At 39.7% G+C, this 18,163-nt stretch overlaps 1 protein-coding gene across 2 annotated transcripts; it reads right to left on the bottom strand.

The window, feature by feature from the left end:
- Positions 1-2,046: 2,046 nt before the first annotated feature.
- Positions 2,047-15,572, bottom strand: FipoQ (F-box/LRR-repeat protein FipoQ). 2 transcript variants are annotated; one of them, XM_074107240.1, is made up of 11 exons: positions 15,224-15,572; positions 10,789-10,957; positions 10,435-10,590; positions 10,074-10,223; positions 9,028-9,188; positions 7,980-8,085; positions 7,181-7,382; positions 6,102-6,269; positions 4,878-4,932; positions 3,762-3,910; positions 2,047-2,931 (listed from the first exon to the last, which is right to left on the bottom strand). In XM_074107240.1, exons 1-11 carry the CDS (start codon positions 15,314-15,316, stop codon positions 2,796-2,798), a joined length of 1,545 nt encoding a protein of 514 aa, XP_073963341.1. In that variant the 5' UTR covers positions 15,317-15,572; the 3' UTR covers positions 2,047-2,795. The 2 variants fall into 2 exon arrangements, with proteins under 2 accessions (XP_073963341.1, XP_073963340.1); XM_074107239.1 differs by lacking the exon at positions 15,224-15,572 and adding an exon at positions 11,275-11,538.
- Positions 15,573-18,163: the final 2,591 nt, after the last annotated feature.

Raw genomic sequence — 18,163 nt, 5'->3', positions numbered from 1 at the left:
CCGGAGTATATCCTATGTATGTATGAGTAACCTTATGGCTTAACGACGCTCGCTTCGACTGCAGTCTCCCGATGATGCTGAATAGACAAATTTCGAAATCCTTGCGACACGATATTCGTACCTTTAATACCGCTCGTGTTAAAGATACGATTGAGCGGAATAAAGGCTCTAAAGTGTTGGCAAGAGATATGTCTATTGGATTGGGCAAAGCCAAATGACAAAGCTGAAGAAAGATTATGGCAGTGTAGCGTGGACTAAAGCGAAAGTGTTGAGGGAAATCGAGGAGTTCTATGGACGGCTCTACGAGTCGGTCACTAAGCCGTTTTCAGCGCGGCGACTCAAGACCCAAGAGCAAAACTGACCAGACACTATATCTACAGAAGATATCCCGGATATCAGCCTGTACGAGATAAGGATGGCCCTGAAACAGCTTAAGAACAACAAGGCGCCGGGTGAGGACGGAATTACGTCAGAGCTTCTGAAGGCGGGTGGATCACCGGCTCTTAAAGTCCTTCAGAGGCTCTTTAATTCCGTCTTGCTCGAAGGCACAACGCCAGAAGCGTGGAACAAGAGCGTTGTGCTGTTGTTTTTCATGAAGGGCGATAACACCCTTTTGAAGAACTACAGGCCCATCTCGCTGTTGAGCCATGTTTATAAGCTGTTTTCCAGGGTTATTGTAAACAAGCCGGGTTCCGAAAAGGCTACCGTAGACCACATTCATACGCTGCGGCAGGTCATACAGAAGAACGAAGAGTATAACTTGCCGCTATGTCTAGCGTTTGTGGACTACCAGAAAGCCTTTGATTCGGTCGAAACGTGGGCAGTGCTAGAGTCTCTCCAACGATGCCGTATCGACTATCGATATATTGAAGTGTTGAAGTGTTTGTATAAAAATGCCACTATGTCGGTCCGAGTACAGGAACAGAGTTCGAAGGCGATGCCCTTGAAAAGAGGCGTAAGACAGGGATATGTCATATCTTCGACACTGTTTGCTGCCACTTTGGAAGACGCCTTCAAGCTTCCGGAATGGAAAGGACTACGCATCAATATCAACGGCGAATACATTACATCACTCACCTTCGGTTTTCCGACGATATCGTGGTGGTCATGGCAAAGTCGATGGAAGAACTCGGCACAATGATCGAAGGCCTCAATCGAGTCTCCCAACGGGTACCTAGGCCTCAAAATGAACAGGGGCAAGACAAAGGTCATGTCGAATGTCCATGTGGTGTCTACCCCTATTTTGGTGAAGAATTCAGTTCTTGAAGTTGTTGACGCGTATGATACCTAGGACAAACCGTCCAATTAGGTAAGTCCAACTTCGAGAAGGAGGTCAATTGTCGAATCCAACTCGGATTGGCAGCGTTCGGGAAACTCCACAGTGTCTTTTCGTACAAAATTCCTCAGTGTCTAAAGACGAATGTCTTTAACCAATGTGTGTTGCCAGTGATGACTTATGGATCTGAAACGTTGTGCTTCACTATATGCCTTATAAATACGTAGGCTCAGAGTTGCTCAGCGAGCTATGGAGAGCTATGCTTGGGGTGTCTCTATGGGATCGAATCAGAAATGAGGAGATACGTAGAAGAACAAGGGTCACCTACATAGCCAAGCGAATTAGTACCTAGTTGAGTTGGGCAGGTCATACAGCACGAAGAACAGATGGCCGTTGGGGCCGAAAAGTTCTCGAGTGGAGACCGCGGATCGGCAAGCGGAGCAGGACGTCCACCAACGAGATAGACGGATTACTTGTTTAAAGCCGCGGGTTCACGGTGGATGCAAGCCGCTGCCAACCGAAGCAACTGGATGTCTACGGGGGAGGCTTATGTCCAACAGTGGACGTCCTATGGCTGAGATGATGATGATGTAATCAATGACTAATAATAATTAATTGTAGTAAAATATAGAATGCTTCGAAAGTCAAAAATTCAGTATAGAAAACATTTTGAACTCGCGCCGATTTTACGCCGATACGCTGATCGGCGGCGGCGGCGTCGAAAAAATGGCGGCGGCGGCGGCGGGTCGGCGCGGCGCACACGTCTACTACAGTGTTCTTCACACTTTTGCGGTCGCCGCATGCAGCATGCGGCGAACAACAAAGTGTAATTACCGCTTTACAGTTACAGTGCATAATGTATTTACACCCGGAAAAGTCGGAATACGGTACTCGAAGTATCAATAAACTATTGTATTAAATGAGTGTCATTTTCATATCCATTTATATGAAACTTTATTGTTTAGTGTCAGTCAAAACGGCTGTAGGATGGGTACTGAAGCTAATTGAGAGAGCACCGACAAATACGAACTTTTCCGATAAAATGCGATGGGAAATCATTATGCATTATACCTCTACCTCAACGTTTCGACCATACGGCTGTAGTCACGCTAGAGTAGACTGAAGTATACTTAAAGTATAGTGCTTTCATAATTTTAGTTTTTATCCATATCTCATTTCTCTGCTAAACCCAGTGGCGGCGTACCAATCTACCCCAGGCGGATTTGTGCTGAGCACCTCTACTTAAAATAAAACACCAAACACTCTTACTATATTTGCGATACGCTTTAAAATACTACTAATATCAAAATATTAGTATATATTTAAGCATACAAGAGCAGGTAGTTATTATTGATATGCCTTTAAAGAGGGAGATTTTGCACGCCTTCTTTGTATTGTATGTACGAGTGAGTTGTCATTGTCACCCCTTAGTGCTTCACCCGAACCGGCCCCTTTTCGCCGCCACTGGTAAACCTATGTATAAAGTAGCACCCAGAAATGTCCCAGCTGCTAAGTTGGGTTAGTTGAAGACCAGTTCTTTGTAGTTTGACAGCAAATAGTAGTTGGAGACGCGACAGTTGGTGGAGGTGCGGACGACGGTCGTGCGGTCCGCTCGCTCGAAGTTCGCCTTCACGATCTCGTAGTAACGCCCGTCGCTACAGAAACAAAGGTGAGTTAGGCTGCGGCTCCACTGAGGCGGAGACGAGCGGAGCGGAGAGGAGACGTGTAGGGATCGACCAATCATATGAATTGAATCCACATCTCGACTCCGCCTCATTATCATCAGACGCGTCAGATTGGTCGATCTCTACACGTCTGATCTCATCTCCGCCTCAGTGGAGCCGCAGCCTTAGGCTGCCAGGCTAGAGGCTAAAGCGGAGCGAGGGGGTAACGCGGATCGGAGTTGCGGACTGTGTCTGTTCATAAGCGCGGAGCTGAGCTAGATAGCGGGGCGGAGCGAGAAAGTAACCCGGAGTAGAGTTGCGGACTGTTTTTCCAGCGAAGCTTCCTTGCTTCCCGTCCGCGCTCGTTTCTCCGCCCCGCTTCCCCACTCCTCTTGGTCCGTTTCCCGGTTTTGGATGAAGTTTTAAACTAGTTACCAACTCTCTGTCCATCTGAAGGAGGAAATATTTTAAGAGAAGGACAAGATATTTTATGAGATTTTATTAGAGGATTCATATCTCGCTTAGGTACCGCTCTGCTGCCTCACGATACGCACGCGATGTCCCACTGGATATTTTGTATTTCAGCAACTGTTGCGAATCGGGCCCCTTCGTATAGGTAGTGCCACGAGAGTTGAAGTGAATGATTATACACACAGCTACATGAGTGGAATAGTTATATCGGTTATCGTTTGGTAATGGAGTAAGGACTAGGGGGCCCAGTTGAGGGGCCTGGGCGCGAATATTGCTGTGATTTGATCAGACCCCTCACAGCCCACTGGCATCTGGCATCAAGATATAAAAACAGACTTTTTATAACTCACCTCAGCACTAAACACTTAAGCTTGAGGCACTTGACTCGCAATATGTCGATAGCCTTCTGGCTCTTGTCGCTGAAGCGAAGGTTCTCAGGGTCCCAGCGCAATTCCAGACGCTCCAAGTTCGGGCAGTTGTTGGCGATGCCGTCCATCAGCTGGAAACCACGAAAGTATTTGTAACCTGAGTTTCAATCGGTGTGTACACGAAAACAAAGTCGGTATTTCCATGTTCCGGAGCCAAAATGGCAAAAACGGAACCCTTATAGTTTCGCCATGTCTGTCTGTCCGTCCGCAGCTTTGCTCAGGGACTATCAATGCTAGAAAGCTGTAATTTTGCACGGATATATATGTAAAGTATGCCGACAAAATACAATAAAAACTAAAAAAAAAATGTTTTTTAGGGTAGGCTCCCATAGACGTAAAGTGTGGGGGATGTTTTTTTTTCTCATTCAACCCTATAGTGTGGGGCATCGTTGGATAGATCTTTTAAAATCATTAGGGGTTTGCTAAGACAATTTTTCGATTCATTGATGTTTTTGCGAAATATTCAACTTTAAAGTGCAAATTTTCATTAAAATCGAGCTTTTCCCCCCTCCTCTAAAATCTAAACCGGCGGGTGGAAAATTTGAAAAAATTCAGGATGGTAACCATTAAATATATATCAAACTTACAAGGAAATCTATACGGCTAAGTTTGCTTGAGAACTATTAGTAGTTTAACTCTTAAATAGCAGCCTAAGGTCAGGTATAAAATACGAAATCCTCCGAAAAATATTACTTAATTTTTTCCTAATGGCTACGGAACCTTATTTTAGGCGTGTTCGACACGCTCTTGGCCGGTTTTAACAGATTTACAATATTATTAAATGATATCTATACATCACAAGTATTTTACACAACTTTATTTTTTATTAAAAGTAGGTTCGCTATTTGAAGGGATCGCTAATGCGGATCGCAATTATTTCCAGATATCCCTGTCCATGATATAATCATTAACTTTATAATTCGCCTTAGATATTAATGTCTTCTTGACAATAGATCTGTTTCGTTTCGATGATACAGAAAAAGTGGAAAGAGGGAATGAAGATGGAAAGTGTAATATAATTTTTTCGATTTATTTTACCTGATCCACGTGAATATTGATGCCGAGTCTCTCTTGCGTTCCCATTATGAGGATTCTGTAACAAAACCAATGTTTTAGTTTGGAGACTTTGGAGTCTTTGTATCTTAACTTTCCACACACATGGATTTATCCAGTGCCGGATTAGCCCATAAGCAAATTAAGCAATTGCTTAGGGCATCACGTCTTGGGGGCACCATAAAATAAACGGCACACAAAAAAAAAATGGGGAGGTGCCATAGGCCTGGATTGCTTAGGGTATCAAATAGTCTTAATCCGGCACTGGATTTATCTGAAGCAGGTGATGGCCTGATGGTATGTAGAGCACCAACACAATAGCATCGCATAAATAAATGTAATAAAAACTTAAAAAGAGTATTTTCATCTGGCAAAAATCTGGTCTTTGAGAGATTCCATATGAATTTGAGAATTGGCAGTTGTTGGTATAAACTCAAACTCAAAAAATCAGGAAGTGTGCAATAGTACTTAACAATCAATCTCCTGCAGTATTTGCAATGACGCATAGTATTTCGAAACAGGCCACAGTTACGTACTAAAGAGCAAATACCTGCTGAGCTGGCAACGTTGCATTTTTGTTAGTTTTTCTCGATTATTCCATATTTTTTTTATAAAAATTAAAAATGTGGTCTGATAGAACTCTTCTTAATATATAAGTAAATGTGTCTACTCCAATAATTATTTGTGATAGACTTGGGGCTGTTTCACCATCCATTGATTAGTGTTAACTGGCGGTTAGGTGTGATGCTGTCTCTATTTGTTTTGTTCGAATAGACGGAGACGGCATCACATTTGACCGTCAGTTAACACTAATCAATGGATGGTGAAACAGCCCCTTAATGTTTATTAACGGTTCAGCAGGTATAAACGCTCTTAACAGGAATTTGCTCCCATCAGGCTCCCATTGCAAGCACGGAAATGGCATTGTATTAGTCACATCTTCATACCCGGCAAGCGGAAACAAAGACGCCCTAAACTTGGGTTAGCGTCGTTCCTAGAGCAAAACTTGGGTGTGCGGGAAGAGTAGACCCAATCTGCCCAGGACCGTAGTACAATCAGCAGCATAGCAGAGGATTAGTGGCCATGGTGCTCAAAATGTACGCGCGACTACTGCCAAGGTAATAAAGAGTACTTAGATCATTTTGAGCACCAGAACTGCTCATCCGCTTCTGCTGCAGACTGTACATCCCCAAGGGCCCTTGCACTCACTTGGCATTGACGAGGAGTTGTAACACGCTCTGCCAGAGCTGGTCGGTGATGTGCGGCATGCCGCTAAGCACGAGCCCCCACAGCTGGCTGCCGTGCCGCTGCAGGAAACGGTGGAGCATCTCGTCTGTCAGGTTATCTGATGAGTCCACGTCCAGGGCGACTAAGTTCCTGGAAGAACAGGTCGGCGTGATTAACCATGGACTAATACCTACATGAACGTGGCTGCAATGCGGACTGAGTTCTAAACATTTAAATAATTTATTGAATTAGGCGTTACTTCGCGGAGGTTCATAAACTAAAACTATTACTTTGCTCACCCGCGAGTTTATGATATTTAGCTACGTCTACGTATGTAAAAAATGTGTGTTCATGCAGTTCTTCCTCCTACACACTGTAAAAACGACCACAAATCACACAAACCCAATTATTAAACTGACACGTTTTAAACTCAACCAGAACTCATCTTCAGAGCACGTTACCGTTCACCATGCTACTAGATGTTAGTCAAACATCTAAGGTCGCGGGTGAGCAAAGAATTGTTTTAGATCATTCTAACATTTAGCCGATATTAAAACCATCCTGCGGGCTCCTCTCATGCTGATATCGATAGCACGGCCGGCAGAATATGAAGAAAAATTCTTCCAACACGTCTAGCAAGTTGCTAGAAGTAACATTACGAGAAGCCGCAAAAGAGAAATCTCAGTAGATCCTAGGTATGCCTGGGGACCGACCGGTTTAATGACTATAATGTGATGTGATGCTAAGGTCGCTAGGTAGGTACCTACACGTCTTTATAAAGTAAGAAATGCCAGTTGCTTAATTAGGTAGGTACTCAATTTAATACTGCTGCCGTGTTGTGTTTCGGCGTAGAGAGTAAGACAGCCGGTGAAATTACTGGCACGTGAGGTATCCCATCTTAGGCCTCTAGGTTGGCAACGCGTCTGCAATACCCCCGGTGTTGCAGATGTTTGTGGGCGGTGGTGATCTCTTAACATCAGGAGACCCAATTGCTCGTTTGCCATCCAGTCGAATAAAAAAAATACACCTTTAGATAAGCAGCCCTCATTAGGAACACTAACCTGGCAGTACCGGCCTCTATCCACGCCTTCAACACGGAGTCATTGAACCCGTTGATCTGTCCTGCGCTCAGGAAGCGCAGGTTTGGTATGCGCGTGAGCATGTCTATGAGGCACTCCGTGGACAGGTCTGTCGCCGTCACATCCAGCTCCTGGATCGAGGACTTCTCCCACTCCACGGCCATTACGTGCTCGGATTGGAGACCTAAAAGTTAATAATTAGTTGTGAAATAAACCTACACCGATAGCTACGTGTTGAATCTAGTTTAGCTTGACATGTTTCGGGCTAATCCGTAGCCCTTTCTCCCGGAGCTCACGCCCGGCAGCTGCTGCAAAACTGCGCACTGCGCACCACCGCTCTTCTCGACGAAACTATACTAGCTACGGATTAACCCAGAACATGTCGAGCTAAACTCGATCAAGGCTCTGTTTCCACCTGAGATGTGCGAGGAATATATTTTTTACTAAGCAATAGAAACGCTTCATTTAACTAGCCTCGCTCCGCTCAGCTGTTTTCACTAGATAAGTGCTGTGCTGTACGTTTACTGGGTGTGTATGTAAACGAAGCGTTCATGTTCATGAAAAACACATTCCTCGCAACACATCCTCGCACATCATGATGATGGAAACCCAGCCTAAAGACGAAAGTTATCTGGGTTTGTTTCACTATATGAGTGCGAGTCTCACGGTAGCTTCATGTTCAGTTAGTTGTTGATGACAGCCTACCGGCATTTTGACTAAGGTTCAGGTATGTTGTATCCCAAAAATAATCAACGCCACAGAAAACTAAGATGGTACTCACTGCATCCATTCATGAGCAGACAGGTGAGGCGGCGCGAGCGCTGGAACAGCGTCTTCATGGTGGACCCCGTCACTTTGTTGCAGAAGTTCACCGCCAGGCACTCCAGCTGGAGCCATTGGGCAATTATGTTACTGAAGTAATTAAGTGACATTGGGCCGTTGCCCAATGTGCTTTAGAATAGCGACACTATTAGACTTGCAAAACAATGGGTCTTAATGAATTCCTAGAAAAATATTCTTCAAGGCCTCCTTCGCGCGAGAGCAAAAAAAAACCGTTAAAAAAATTAAAATGATAAAATGTTTATGATCGATAAGTGTTCTACATAAATTAAACATTTTTTTCTTTAAATTAATGTTTCCTTATCTCTAACATGCAGTGATGAGATAACTCAAAACTCGCCTATGGCGCAATTTCAATTCTCGCAGAAAATACAAAACTGCACGATAAAAAAAAATACAAACGTTGGAACATAGAATCTCCTTTTTTGAAGTTGGTTAAAAAACCGTCGCGTTTTAAAAGCTCTGACGTGTGAATTTATACTTTAGCTTGGGAATGCATTTGTTTTATTTGCGTCTCTCTCGTGCGAATGAGGCTTAAGTTGCGAATATGTTTGTGTGCGACCACGTACCAGGGAATCAGCGTGGGTGTGTGTGTAGGTATATGTATGACTGATCATTGTGGGGTTGTTTGAGCGAGGTCTTTTTCGTACAGTCGATGTCTTTCAGCTAACGATGACGGCAATGTAAAATAATTATAGAGGTACATCAAACATAGGGGGTCAGTCAAGTCAAATTGATGACGTTTCACCCGGTGGGAGAAGTCGAATAATCACCTACCTCTAACACCTGATTATAATTAATTAAGAACAGCATCTGGCTGGGTGTCCGAGCTACCCAGAGAGTGTTTTCCCAAAGACAACACCGATCGTTCGCCCCCTCAAAACTTCCACATAGCAAATTAATCGAAATCGTTTGTGCCATCCAAGATTCCCGAAATAAATAAATGTACAAGAACTTATATTGAAATAAACATAAAACAAACCACGAACCTGTATACAGTTGGAGCTGAACGCATCGATGTGGGAGTCGTCTACGAAGTTGATCCCGTAAAGGTTAATGACCCGCAGGTTGGGCGTGGCCGATTTGAGCTTGTGCACGTTTATCACTTCGTATATCTCTTCTTCTTCCTCTTCCACCTTCTCGTAAGTTCCTGGAGAGCAGTTGACAGTACCAGCATTAGGGGGAAGGGGCGCCAGGTGCTACAGGGCGCCGGGCGCCAACTCAACTTATCTACTTAATTTGAATAGGTACCTATGTGTATCGATCTAAAGGAAAACTAAACTCGGCGTACTAACTTTTAGAGACTTATCTCGTAGGATTATTCCTACGAGCGAGTGAGTATATTATGAGTATTCTAATTAATATAAAGTAATTTTGTCGCCTGGCCTGGGTCTACTGGGCCAGGGCAAATCCGCCACTGAGCCTTCTCATTCTGAGAAGAAGCCTGTGCCCAGCAGTAGGACGTATAAATAAAGGTTGAGTTTATGATATATATGATGATGATGACGATGACAGGATTGCAGGAATTGGAAATCTCAGGGTTTTTAGCAACGCCACTGATTCAAAAACGACTCTATCTGGGAATTTTCCATTAAATTATTTATAGGCCTTCATGAATTAATTATAATAAAACGCCTGATTTATTATTCAAAGCAATAATTCATTTTTTCACATCTCTGTAAAGCTTGGAGCTTCAATAGAATGAGGGAATCAAAATTAGATACACTATGACAAAGACGAAACGCCTAACTTCGTAAACGATAAAGGAAGCGTAACACCGTCCCTCTCCCTTAGAGATTAGTAGGTAGGTATAGTTTGGAGTTTGAAAGTAGGCAGAAAGAGATAGACTAGACTAGGTAGTCTATCTAGATACAGTCCGGCTTTCGCGTAGCTATTACTTATTCTGTGCTCTAGCGTAGTGCCAAATAATATGATAGAGTGGTGGAAAATAATGATCGAGTGGTAATAAAATTACGTAAGTACCTACTTACCCATTTGTTAATGCTAGTTCTTTGCTAGCGCCACGGACACTTACCAATGAGGTGCAATATTTCCAGACCATTGATAAAGTTATAGATCTTCCGCATAAAACCCTCCATGAAGATGACCTCTGAGAGACAGATGCACAGGTACCGTAGCTTCGTGGGGAAAGTTTGCATTTCCGAGAAATCGTGCAATTGCATGGCTGAAAACAACAACATTCTTGTAAGTTGGTATGTTTAGGTAAGTAATTCCTAGCGTACAAATCGTAATTTACAAATTCCAGTTGGTGGTTGAATGTAGTGTTATGAGTTTTTTTTTGTTTATATATTTCTTAAGTAGGAATAGGCTTATCTGCGCGAAATTCTTAGTGCAAGAGTCCGACTCGCACTTCGCCGGTTTTTTCTCATACTTACCAGTACTAAAATCGAGTAGCATGTGCGTTAAGTTAGGACATTTGGCTGCTAACTCGTGTAGGACAGTGTGAGTGATCAACTCGATCGGAAGCTCGATGTAACGCAGGGAAGGGCCGAATCTTATTGATATCAAAGCCAAAAGCGATTCCAAAGATCCTTAAAAAAGAAAATAAAAGTTAGAATCCAGGACCACGATTTAACGTTTTGAAAATTGGCGCAAAATAATTGAATGAAATGCATTTGACATTTAACCTTGGTGTTACCATTAGCACAACATTACGACGGAATAGGGGTAATTAGTTATGGACAGGTGCATATGGTTAATGGTTTGTTAATGATTAATTATTGACTAACCGACGTGAAGCCCAGATATTTCTGGACGTAAACTGACGTGTGTCCAAAGCTTGGTGTCGTAGGCGACTAACCGCCACCTCTTGGAGACCATAGCCATTCTGCATATTTCTCGATGAGATAAATATGTGAATATATTCAACAATACTTTGTCTGGTAATTTTTCAATGGTCTGGAAAGATAAATAATTTTGTGAATAAGAAAAACTTCACTAAACGATTACTAAAATTCAAAGGTGTTGTTTGTCAACAAGATAGGATCATTGTTAAATAAAAGTAATTATGTACCTAATTTTTTTATAAAATCTGGTAGGTACGGACTAAATGAGCTAGCTATATGTAGTTACGAAAAAAAAAACCGCCTACATTTTTATTTAAGATTCCTAATAGTCAAAAACCACCAGATTAAAGTAAGAATATAACCATTGCTTAAAAAAATCAGGCCGATTCGACCTATTCATAAATTAATGATATGTTTTTACAATATTACCGTGTTTGCAAATGGACTCCGGACTTTTCCATCTTCAGTGAGATAGACTTGGCTAGCTTCTAGAGCCAGTTGGCCCCATATATCAGTTCCCAGATCCATGCTAATTTATTAAATATCCACCACAAACACTAATTAACCGTCGAAAGATCAAAATTATAGAAAAATCCACTCAATACGGGTTCACTTCATGTGCTCGGAAAGTAAACCGAGAGCCGAGAATACGAAACGCTGTGTTTAATTTTGGAATCATCTGGGAGTAGCCGAGTACAGTACACGGCAGGAAATATTGCTTCATGATGTCGATTTCTTACTTTTTATTGTTTTTCAATTAATAGTTTTCCATATCATACATGTAAAATACTAAAGAAACGAAGCTTGTAAAATACAAAAAGCAATTTTGTTACACTTTAGGCTGTGGTTCGGATATTAATTATGATAAGATTGAAAAGCATGGCGGGAAATTTAAATTTGAAGACTTTAAAGCATTAAAATATTTTTAAACATGCCTGCGTATTGTCTAAGGAATCATTGGTTTTATTTATTGTCTATATTACAGATAACATCCGATTTAAACTTATGATGACTTGATGACACTTTACCATTCTGTGAATAAAATTGGATTACGTGCTAAGCAATTATTTTTTTCATCGTAATGTTATTTCTGAAATTTGTTAGCAAGAAAATATACCAAATAGATACATACTATATCTATACAAGATATTGTTAAAATAATCCTGATTATTTCAACTGAATATTGTAAACTTTTTTTTAATATATATTTAAATAGCGATTGACAAATGTTTCTATACATTCATCAATGATCAAAGCATACTAACTTTTGAATTAAAAAAATTACAATCAAAAACTTTTACGGGGGTGTTCAGTTGATTGAACTAACCCAATCATCTGCTGAAATATTATGTATTAACTATAACTATTACATATTGTGTGATTTCAATACTTCTATATCACATTTAAACTGCTCTTGTAAACATTTCAGTTAAAGATTGGTTTGGTAAGTTGCGCCTGCGTTCCGCACTGGGAAATTGGCAAGTAGTGAGGTATTTCCTGGTACCGTGACTCAGCGTCCCAGACTACAATAAGACTTTGTCATTAACAACACATGTCTGGGAGAAGTCTTGCGCAAGATTAGAAATGGTTTAGAATTGTTAGTTCCACATTTTAGGCTATAATGCCCGGAATACACGAGGCTAGTTTTTCAAGCCCGGATAGCAAGCTAGTGCTAGTAAGCTAGCAAACTAGTGCATCTATCTTCGTGTATACAAAACTAACTTACTTCCAGGCTAGTAAGCTAGTGCTGAAGCCAGGATAGTTTTGAATAGCTTGCTGTTCTATTTTTTTAAGCTAGTAGCGCCCTCCACCACTGACTTCACTATCTAGGCTTGTGTACTAGCTACGTGTGGCTGGCTAGTCGTTCAGCTAGTGCAGTTTTTTTTTACCACTGCTGTCTACTGTCCTTGCATTGGTACCTGACGGGCTTAAAATTACTTTCATCATTTAGACAGCACTAGCATGTGTCCAAGCGAGGGCAGTATTGCTAGCTTACTAATAAGCAAGGTGTGACACTATAGGCGTTGTTAAGATTTAGTAAGTACTCGTAAGTATGTAAATCGTAGATTTTTTCTCGAGCCAACCACTAAATTATTAAAACATCCTGAAAAACGTAAAGACGTAAGATTATTTAAGTAGGTAGGTTATTATTTTTCAAGATTTGTTACAATCTTTTCTGTGATTGGGAAAATGCTGGCTAAGTTTTTTACATGATGAATCTGAAAGCTGGAACTAATCTATTTTTACCTTAATTAGTTTCAAACCTATGATTACGTACGAACAGTATTAAAGTAAAGAGAGTTAAGTATCAGTCTATGAAGTTCTGCAGATAATCGAGAAGCAATGCTTCCGATAATGACTGATATAACTCAAAATAAAATGTATCTCATAAGAATGATGGATACTAACGTCGTGTCGTGAGCTTTCAGTTTGGTACTACAAATACAGTTTCTGCTGATTGCAGACGTTAATTAATTGTCTTGAATGCTTAATGCGTCCCATGTTCAGTTGTAATATGGTCATGTCGTGTTTAACTATAACCCAGGGACTAAAAGTACTAGGGGTACCTAGAGCTATCTGGAAAGCGATGATGAACCAACTGCCACAGTATATATATTTTTTTAATAAAACAAGACCAATGTGAATTAAACATTGCTATCGGACGGAAAAAACCCTTTAGCTGAATAGAATCCGGTTTATTACGAGTACGTTGACGTCGAAATCACACGTTACAATACTTCAATGCAGTAGATACTGTAAGAACGTTTAGCTAACACTAAAATTAATGTTCGTCTGTGACATCGTTTTGTTATGAATTACAGTGCAGTCAAATTTGCGTCGACGAAGAGCGAAGACTGTAAATTTAGAACATACCTTCTGAATACCATTACTGAACTGAACGACATTAGTTGACCGACTTTAAACAATTAGGATTTTATTTCTATTACACTTCAAGAAGAAGCAATATACTTATAGTGTAATTCTTGATCCAGTCAGATTGGCAAGAGCTGACCAAGAGTAGAGACGAGTGGAATAAGAAAGGGGAGGCTTTTGCCCTGCAGTGGGACACATTATAAGCTATTTAAAAAAAAAACTTGATGTTTGTAGCTTGACAAAGGACATTAATTGGTCTCTGGGATGGCGTAATAAGAACTATTTAATTTGTACCAAAAAGGGAAAATCTAAAGACTCTATTATTTTAATAAGTCGCTGAACTAATGTCGTTCAGTTTGAAGACTAAAATCTACGTTTTTAGTTGCTCCTAAAGTCCTAAAGGCACCATCCCGTCTAATATTTTGTAACAATTGAGTTCCTCTTTGTTCTTAGGTTCCAATTGCACTTAACGAATTCGTATAAAGATTGTCTTAAATATGACGAAGTGCCGGTATTACATTGGAATATCCCGGCGATCTTATCTTTATCGTTGAGTAAATACAAGCATTATCAAGTGCAATACAAGATGTAGTGTCTGCTACAAATACGATATCATCTTGTAGTTAATTATTAATTAGGCAGCACGTGCAACTAATCCTGACAACTTGTTTATAATTTGCGGTCACTAAAAAAAGCTTTAACTATATAGTGAACATTAACATCAAAGCGTAGGATGACTGATTTAAAAATTATTGATAGAGACATCTGTTTAGCATGAGACTGAGGTATCTTCCAGTGAAATGTATAAAGTACAGGAATAACCGCAGGAGCAAAAACATACGTGCATGTTATGAGACTTATGAATCTTTATGAGCGGTTGCGTTTATTCTTTGAATACAAAAATGTCTGTCCAGATCTGTTTGGATGTGGTGTCATTGATGTTTCATTTCGTTATATGAATTTGAATGTTGGAAATTAATATCTGTGCTAGTTTATTTGAAGAAAATTGGTAGCATTACGTAGAGTAGAAGATAAAAAAAACTAAATTAACTCATGGAACGAAAATATAAAAGTATAAAATGGATATTATTGAAAAAGAAAAATAATATTATAATATTTTAATTTAATTAAACTTAGTTTGGTGACTGTTGTACAAATAATATCATGCGCTTTAAATTCGTGGTCATTTTTACAAAACGGAAATACTTGTTTATTTTACTTCAATCCTCAGTATTCTTGACCAAATTTTTTAAAAATATTTATATTATTTGTTTATTTATTTTATTTTGAGGGTGAACTAGAAATTTTCAGATATTTTGTTAAAAAAATAAAATAAAATGTACATGTAACTTCTGTAATATTATAAACAGAGATTACAATATAATAACTACTGGCGCCCTTTATCTGACTGGGCTAATTGGATCAGTACCAAAGAAACAGAAAAAGATACACATAAATTGTTGCCTGATGGCTCTAAGAGTTTAATTAAACCAAGAGCTTTTACCATAGCCTGTTTCCTACGAAAGCTCGAGCCCGTGTCATCTCTGGAAATAGCGATTGCAGCACTGTCCACGTTCAAAATCCCCCACGAATCCATTTTGAATTATAAATCGTCCGAATTCCACACACTACAACAATGGAGGCCCAATGTTCAATTTAATTCACAATCTTCAGTCGCCACGCTTTAATTTTCACTCACTATCACATTGGCGCGAAATTTGTTGTTACAAACATTCCCACTACCACTAGACTTCCGTCATGCCGACTGTCTATCCGTTTAATGTATCGAATACAAATGCGATGCGAGGTGTTAGAACAGTAAAGTTATACTGTAACAGATGTACCTATATGCTGTCAGATATTTAAATTGGCAAGCCAAAATAAGTTCGGCATTTTGCTTCAACTGGGCGCTGAGCGACGCGGTGGCTGCCAAGAAGATTCGTGTTGCATTCGTGTCCCAGTAATGCTACGCCGCAAATCGAAACCTACTCCATCCAACTCGTAGTTCAGTACCTGGTTACACGTCAATTTAGAAGTGATGATGAGAGAACTTTTATCGCATATGACGAAATACTGCCAAAAGATAATGTGCATTCAAGATCTTTGGTAATGCTAGTAACCTACCTAAACATCGTAAAATACCTGCGTACACGTCAATTTTTAAATAGTGATGAAACCAGATTTATTTTGGTAATTTAAGATAATGCACGTCCAAGCTTTGGCAAGGGCTATTTTAGTACATTACTCTTGAGGTGAGATTAATCATAAAATCTATAAGGCTGTTCAATTTATCAAAGCGTTGGCAAGGGCTATTTTAGTACATTAACTTTGACTGAGTAAATATATCTAAAATATGTCTGCGTGACCAAATTAAAAAGAGAACGATTAAATAGACAAACCAGTTGTCTTATTGACGATGATGATAATGCCGTCCCTGATGATACCTACCCGCTCCGGTGACTGCTTCAGCGTTCTAATTGGCGATACTCGACACAATGTCTACCTACGTGGTACCTACTTAACTTGCTTAGTTAAAAAAAAAATAACGGGTCTGCATACTTTTGAAAATGGGGGAAGTTTACATATTATTGCACGTGACTGTAAACCATTTTATTGGAAAGATACGCCGTATTAATTTCTTTATGGTATGGTTTTATTTACTGCTGAATACCTACAGAGTGCAAGAGCGTAAGGCCTGAAAACTTTTTATAATAAAATTCCAAAAAATATTACAAATCAAACGGATACAAAATTCAGATCTATTGTCAATATTATAAAGTTAATGATTATATTATGGACAGGGATATTTGCAAATAATTCCGATCCGCATTAGCGATCCCTTCCAATAGCGAACCTACTGTGTTGAAAATAAAGTTGTGTTAAATACTTGTGATGTATAGATATCATTTAATAACATTGTAAATCTGCTTAAAAAAATATACATACCTCGTTGAGTTTCTTGCCGGATTCCCCTTAACAGAGGTTCTTCCGAACCAGTGGTAGATTTTTTTGACATTCATAAGTGCTTGTTAGCCTAAATTGAATAAAGATATTTTGACTTTGAGCTCAATAACAGACTATTCTGATTACATGATTTGTGGTAATTTGATGTAGCTTAAGTTTAGTTGAGCACACTTAGCTGTTAACGTGAAAATTTGTTATTCATGATAAAATAAAAATAATAATATGCAAGTTCCATAATGGACTCGTTGAAGCTCAAGCCCAGCACGGTAATTTTTAATTAAGAAAAACTGAAACTGTATGTCGACTAAAGTAAAAACTAGTCAAAAATAAAGAGGGTAAGTTATTAATAGCATAGATGTTATTAAAAATTACTATAACACAATAAATATATCTACGGTAACTAGCAATTTAGAATCTAATAGGACATCACTTAGAATTCTAAAGCAATTTTATTAGTATCAATAGACGTCAGAACGTTTAAAAAAGATTAACTTATTTGTTTTTTTGACCCGATACCTGTTATTGACAGTGCCTACAATATAATTCCATGGTTACTGATTAACGTATCTGCATCCATAATTTAATTATGTTTCGACTCGAATACAACCCTCCCCTCAAAGATTTATTCGATCTAGGCGCCTTATGTATGACTCATAACGGATTATAGCTCATACACTGTTTGCCTGTGGGAAATATTACGTACATACTATACCCGTATAAAATAAATGTACGTTATACCTTTCCAGGGATGATGTTAACATTTAAGATGTGTTACATGTTTATGCATATTTTTTTAAATCATCCTACACAAAAATAGAAGTAAAAGGGGCAAATTTGTTGTAGCTGGCAACTTTCGGGAATGTCTACCATTTGCTTACCACTTAACACCTTGACAGGAGCGAATGACACCCGTGCGTGACCGTTCCGTTCGTTCATCGTTCGGCTCGAGGCGAGCCGTCCCGTACAGTGTTGCCAATTTAGCGACTGTCGCTAGAACCAACGACTTTTGCTGAAGTCTTAGCGACCAAAAAAAAGTTTTGACGACAAAAATGGTTTAGCGACTTATCTGGCGACTTTTGGAATACTAATTTGAACAGTTCTAAGACTAGCAATGGATACATTACATTTTTTGTCAATTCGACGACGACGAGAATTATACAGTGCCAAGAGATCTATATGGAGAGCGACAAACGTGCTTGCGTAAGAAATTCAAACTATATTCAATTAAAGCTCTAGATTTAGCTATTTAACAAAAAATATTCAAATCAATTTCAGTGAATTCGGAAGTCTTCTTTTTTTTAGTTTAAGTTTTTTTTTATCACAACATTTCAGGCCTCTTGTGTCTCTCCCAGAGAAAGTCCTGAGTCCGCTCGCTCCTAGTGGTAGCGACTTTTGATTTTGAGTTTAGCAACTCGAGTTCCTAGGAGTTGGCAACACTGGTCCCGTATTTTCCTTATTTTCTTTCATTCATTCATTTCAT

This window comes from Choristoneura fumiferana, chromosome 25 (genome assembly GCF_025370935.1).
Source record: "Choristoneura fumiferana chromosome 25, NRCan_CFum_1, whole genome shotgun sequence".
In the NCBI taxonomy this organism is placed as follows: domain Eukaryota; kingdom Metazoa; phylum Arthropoda; class Insecta; order Lepidoptera; family Tortricidae; genus Choristoneura; species Choristoneura fumiferana.
The sequence above is the reverse complement of the archived record's forward strand: the minus strand, read 5'-3'. Positions and strand labels throughout refer to the sequence as shown.